At 38.4% G+C, this 6,000-nt stretch overlaps 1 protein-coding gene across 8 annotated transcripts in view; it reads right to left on the bottom strand.

The window, feature by feature from the left end:
• LOC106583049 (paired box protein Pax-7) overlaps positions 1 to 5,298 on the bottom strand; it is a 61,993-nt gene extending 56,695 nt beyond the window's left edge. For 2 of the 8 annotated variants that reach the window (XM_014166813.2, XM_014166811.2), the window contains exons 1-4: positions 4,795 to 5,297; positions 3,179 to 3,453; positions 2,344 to 2,473; positions 1,955 to 2,083 (exon numbers count right to left, since the gene is read on the bottom strand). In XM_014166813.2, coding sequence (XP_014022288.1) covers positions 1,955 to 2,083; positions 2,344 to 2,473; positions 3,179 to 3,453; positions 4,795 to 4,879 — 619 coding nt within the window. In that variant the 5' untranslated portion in view covers positions 4,880 to 5,297. Of the gene's footprint in view, positions 1 to 1,954; positions 2,084 to 2,331; positions 2,474 to 3,178; positions 3,454 to 4,794 lie in introns of all 8 variants that reach the window. The other 6 variants (XM_014166815.2, XM_014166814.2, XM_014166810.2 and 3 more) reach the window with 4 other exon arrangements.
• Positions 5,299 to 6,000: the final 702 nt, after the last annotated feature.

The following is a 6,000-nucleotide window of genomic DNA, read 5'->3' on the forward strand; positions in this document are numbered from 1 at the left end:
AAGTCTCAACGTTATTAAATGCCATCCGGATGGTAAACTGTATAAGGACAAATACGAATCTTCTTAAGAATTAAAAAGCAAATTTGGTACGTTCTGAGTTCACGACCTCAGATCTACGTGAGGTTTCCAACATTCTGATGTGACACTGTTGCAAGTAAATTAATATTTCATAATGCAGGGCATGGGCCGACCAAATCTTCGATGTAAACATGGTCATGACGGACATCTGTTTCCTATTCGTGTGTTGAGCATCGAATAAGAACAATCATCATCAGAAAAAATAGCAAAGCAATTAGGAAAAATTGCAGTTAAACATTCGGCAACAACTTCACCTTGGAATGGAACAAGATAAAATCCCTTTGAAATCAGAAACCGAAATGTTACTGTCTCTACCAATGGCTAATTTTGCCTGAAGTGTTTATAGCCAAAGGCTATTTGTTTACAAACTGAAACGCCAACATTACACCATGCAGCTAAGAAACACAATGATCCGACCTCTAAATGGATAAATGGACACAAACCATTTAAAAAAAGAAAGAACCGTTTTGCACCATGAAATGCGTTGGCTATTCTCCTCCAACAGATTATTCCGTAATATTACAAAACTATCTACCAGCGGGGTATACTGAATAATTCATTTCCCTTTATATGTACCCTTGCCCTTTGTCCAAACTATTTTCTTTCTCTGGTTGCGGGTTTTTGAATGAGAATGGAACGGACAATTCCCCTTTTTGCTGCCCTGCTTTCTAAGATTTGCCTTTGTAGACCTACCTCGGAATCTTCCCTTTAGAAAAGCGTCATTGGACAGAGGTTTTGCGAGTGAAGTTCATCTTCAAGTTCGAATAAGTTTGGCTGTGTATTTTATGGGGAAAAGCTTTTTGTGAACTCGTATATAAACCCTATTCAATGATGTTTGATCTTCTTAAATGGCGACCTTTGTCTCTTTCAGGACAGGTTTGTATAAGCACTATGATTTTCTCTCTCCCTCTATATTCAATGACATAGTGCACTGACAAGTGGCACAATAACACGAACTAACTAACTGAATTACATTTTTCATATAGACTTAGGCTATACAAAAATATGAATTTGAGTTATCTTAAAATACTAGCTAAATAAATAATGTCGTGTATTCCGATTAGGTATAATGTTAAAAATTGTAATATTCACAATAAGCGTTGTTATTTTTAAATATGAATCATTTGTTTCAAAAACGTTTGTTACCAACTAGTTAATGTGTGCAAGCATTAACATAATTGCCATGAGTATTACGGGGATATGGCTGCAGAGAAGGTGCCCTCCTCGTCTCAGTTTAACTGACAAGTGATGTAGTGTCTCTAAACCGACATTGATTGTCAAACCGGTCAACTGTCAGCTGTCGTTTAGAAAGATCGTTAAAGGAGCGGGAGAGGAATTTGTAAAACAAATACATTTTCTGGAGCTAAATAGGCTACCTTCCGTCAGGGCTCACATAAATAATTGAGTAATTGAGTAAAGACTGACTGGGATTTCAAAGCAGGAATGAATGAGCCAATCTGCGAGAGGATTTTCCGATTTACCATAAAAGTATAAGAATTTCCCAAGAGATATAGACCATAGAAAAATACATTTAAATCAATTGTTGACCTAATTGAAAATTCTAAGATGATTAAAAAAACAACTGTAGCTTCACCTCTAAATAATAATAAATAAAATAAGTATTAATTATATAGGCCTACTAAAATGTAATAATAACAACAATAGCGCTAATAATAAAACTAATGGTTGATGATGATGACGATGTTGATGATGTTGCTATTGGAATAAGCATGAGCCTAACACAGCATTATCGTGGAAGTGTGTGTATAGGATAAAAGTACGCCTAACATTTTATTGTTTAATAAGACAAATAAGAATGACACAATTTATTCACAATTTATAGCAAAGTAAACCATGTTTTTCTTTGCTGGCCTACCTTTATCACCGAGAATGCCATCGATGCTATGCTTTGTTTTCTTTTCCCCGTCTTCATCCTTCTTATCACTGTCGTCGTCGTCGTCTTTCTTGCCGAATCGAGCCCTCAGAACTCGGCTGATGGAGCTCACTGAGAGAAAACCAAATAGGCCTTGGATTACAACAACAAAAAGTCCGACGGTATTTTGTGTATAAATGAATGGTATATTTCCTCATATGTATATGCTCATCAGCTCATGTCAAGACAAGGTGAAAAATAATAAAGTTACAAAAATAGAAGTACAATACATAAAAACGGGCACATAACATACCAGACTGTAGAGGGGTTCATGTCTCATCCCCTTACAGTAATCACCATAAGAAGGAAAAGTTGCTTACCAGAAGCCTCACCTGAAGGAACAGTGCTTCTGTCGCACACCCCGTCCTTCAGCAGCTTGTCCCGGATCTCCCAACTGAACATCCCGGGGTTTTCTCGCTTGTACTCCTCAATCCGCTTCTCTACATCCGGAGTTGATACCTGCTGTGGGTTTTATAATGTGCAACGACCAGACACAGAGAGAGGAAAGTCGAAACAACTTTTAATTCACACGAAGAACATGATATTGTAATGTATATGGATACAAATACACATAGCCTCCCTGATGGGGAGTTTGAAATGTTGATGCATGCCTTCTTACAACATTTCAAGGCCTATAGCCCAGTCATTTCGTTAAATTAACGTCAAAAGTAGATTTATTTTGTGCATTTTAGCTAACCCTAACCCATTTCCTAACCTTAACTCCAATTATCCTAACCTTCTGCGTCAATTATCCTAACCTGCTGCGTAAATTTTCTAACCTGCTACGAAAAGCCAAATCTGACGTTTAATTCGACAAAGACTGGATACCTTCTAGCCATGAACGTATAGCCTAGGCTACTCCACTTCCTGATTGAAGGCCTAGTTTCGAGATGTATGGTTCATGTCTTCATAGGCTACCTCACAAATCAATCACACACAAAACTGCATGTATTTCACTCCATGCAATAGTAATAACTATTAATAACTCGTAATGTTTGTATGTGGAAATGGCTGCATCTTGCAGGCATGCAGGTGTGTAAAATGCACGTGACATGATAACTGACGAAGAAGAAGAAGAATTGATAGTCTTACACGGATTGCAGGTCAAGGTGTCGGCTAGCTGAAGTCGATTGTGAAATAATGTAGAAACTATAGTCCTCCACTCACCCTAGGCTTGCTGCCTCCTATTGCCCCGGGACGAATCGAACCGGTCTCCTGGTACCGACAGAGGATTTTGGAGACACAACCATGGGAAACTCGTAGCTGTCGCGAGATTACGCAGGGTCGGATGCCATGGTGGGCCATCTCTACTATCTTGTGTCTGATATGATTTGGCAGCGGCCTCCCGTTGATGAACACTCCACCGAGCTGGTTCACCCGACCTTGGCCCAGGGGGGTTGATACTGTTCCACAATAAACATATTCAGGTCCTGTATATTGTCCTGATGATATTGTAATTGTTAAAGTTTAATGCGCAAGAGATCAAGTTAGACAACAATGCAATGACAAAGAGGGCAATGTGAAATTAGGTTAAGGATAAACAATTAAATATGTTGATGTGAAACTGGTTTGGTACTATATAGGCCAACTTTAAATTAATTGATTTGTTGAGAGTTATTTCACATAGACAATAATTCAATACAAAATGAGTAGGCCTAGGCCTGTAGTTCTTGACTATCAATTTTCGGCCCAAATTCCATTATCATGCGCCTATAATAATCATCGTAATAATATGAATTTTCATTATCGTCATCACAACCGTGATAATAATACAGTAATACTAATTGTATGGATGAACGTCTAACTCTGACATTAGACTGTGAGAGCTGGTAGCAGCAAAGGTTTATTATACTAAACTATAAGATAGACACATTCCAAACATATCCCACAGCCCATCCATTCTTAGTAGAGAACCCTGCCACACTCATTCCCAGTCAGCCTGGCCGGCAGGACGCATCATTAGTGCCATAGAGCACTTGAGGATCTAATTTCGTATTCAAGAGGCACTGAAGAGTGTGGCACTTTCCACCTTGATTATTCCTAGTCATGCTGTACAAATATTGATGTGATCCTTTGAGCTATCTCTTTGCTGTGCATTTTGTTTCCATTTGCAGCAACAGGATACTTCAACAAATCCAGGAGCTTTTGGTTTTGTGCATTTTCGTTAAAAGCTCTTGAGCACGAACAGGCTGTGATTGGGACCGATTCCCATTAATAGGCCTACCTGCAAATACAAATTGGTATTTTTCCGCGCATTTGCTTACAACTTTTTTTTATTTCCTCGCATAGTTTATAATTTGACTCATGAAGTTATCTTAGCAACCATGTCACCATTGGTTTAGTACGTTTTTAATTGCATAAAAATATCACTAAACAATAAGTAGGATAGATCTATTACGCATTCAAAATTCTATGAAGTAACATTTTGATCATCCATATTGTCAGTGACATAGGTAAACATAACAAACACTAGAAAGAATCAATTTAAAGTAGGCCTATACTTCTACAATCAACATCTAGGCCTGTCAAGCAATGTTAGTCTGTCTATTCTGTAACACAACAATTTCATTTTCCCTGTATGGTAGCCTAGACCTCAATTAATAGACAAATAGAAAACACAATTGTCTAATATTTAACAAAGATGAGCTACAACAAATCAAAAACACAATTGTCTAATATTTCTTAATCTTCACGAAGATGAGCTATAACCTCCCTCTAAGATGACGAGTTAGTTTTTGTTGCAACTCTCGATAAATATTTTCCAAGTTAAAAAGATGCCGTACCTTCCAGAGGGAATCCGGTGCGGGGGTAGTTCTGGCCTGGCGCAGGGCGCATCATTCGAGGCACTGTTCCTGGTAAAGTAGCCATTCTAGCTACTGAAGCAACACCGACTGGGCACTGGTACCAAATTCTTACTCGTGCAAAGTCCAGACAAGAAAATGTAGGTCTAAGCCGACAGGATGTGACGAAATGTCTCCTCTCAAAATGATAAAAAGCAGACAATAAAATCGTAGTCCCAGTCAGAGAAACTCCTAAATACTAAAACCCCTCCAACAGAAAAAGTGATGTTCGTCACCTGGTTGGTGAGTTGGTGGGGTAAAAGAAGACCCCTTTAGTAAAGGGTTTTGTGCAGTGTTAAGGGAGGGGATGCACCTTGAACTGAAATGTGTAAATGGGCTAAGTTTATTTAATTCTTTACCTTGATATACGTTGTCAGCTAGTTTTAATAACGTCTGCTTGCTGGTTGAAAGTAGTATAAGTGGCCAACTTTGGCGCGCGTTGTAGGAGGAGACACTGGAGCGCGCCGATAGGCTCGATGGCTATTATTTTATTCATGACCGGGAGAGTGGGTATAGCCGCAGACTTGTCGACCAATCAGACAACGGCATGGGAAGCAACGCACTCATGCAGTTTTGAGTTCATTGCATCACTCCTTCCACATTACAAAACCGAGAAACAAAACCAAACAGATGTGATGGTAATCATTATACCTGAATAAAACACGTCTCCTTTGCTCTGTCCATACACGTGAATCATTCTAAACAAGATGTATTAATGTATATCTATATTTGTGTAAGTACAATATTCACAAATCCACATTGTATGTATGTATGTATGTATGTATGTATGTATGTATGTATGTATGTATGTATGTATGTATGTATGTATGTATGTATGTATGTATGTATGTATGTATGTATGTATGTATGTATGTATGTGTGTGAATGCTTACGTGCGTGTATAAGACAGACGTTAGTAGCCTAAATTCCTTGTTAAAACTTGGAGATAATTATTTGCTATGGTCAATCTGGCTTAAACTTTTTATGATATCAGATAGTAATTTGAGGTTCAACACTATAGGAAAAAGACTACACGAAAAGTGCAAGAAAGGTTAAAGAAGTTAACTGAATATTAGGACTACTCCAAGAGCAACTCTCTTCCCCCGCTCATCGTCACCCGCATTTCCATGGGGATAGATTCGACCTTTA

This window comes from Salmo salar, chromosome ssa22 (genome assembly GCF_905237065.1).
Source record: "Salmo salar chromosome ssa22, Ssal_v3.1, whole genome shotgun sequence".
In the NCBI taxonomy this organism is placed as follows: Eukaryota; Metazoa; Chordata; class Actinopteri; order Salmoniformes; family Salmonidae; genus Salmo; species Salmo salar.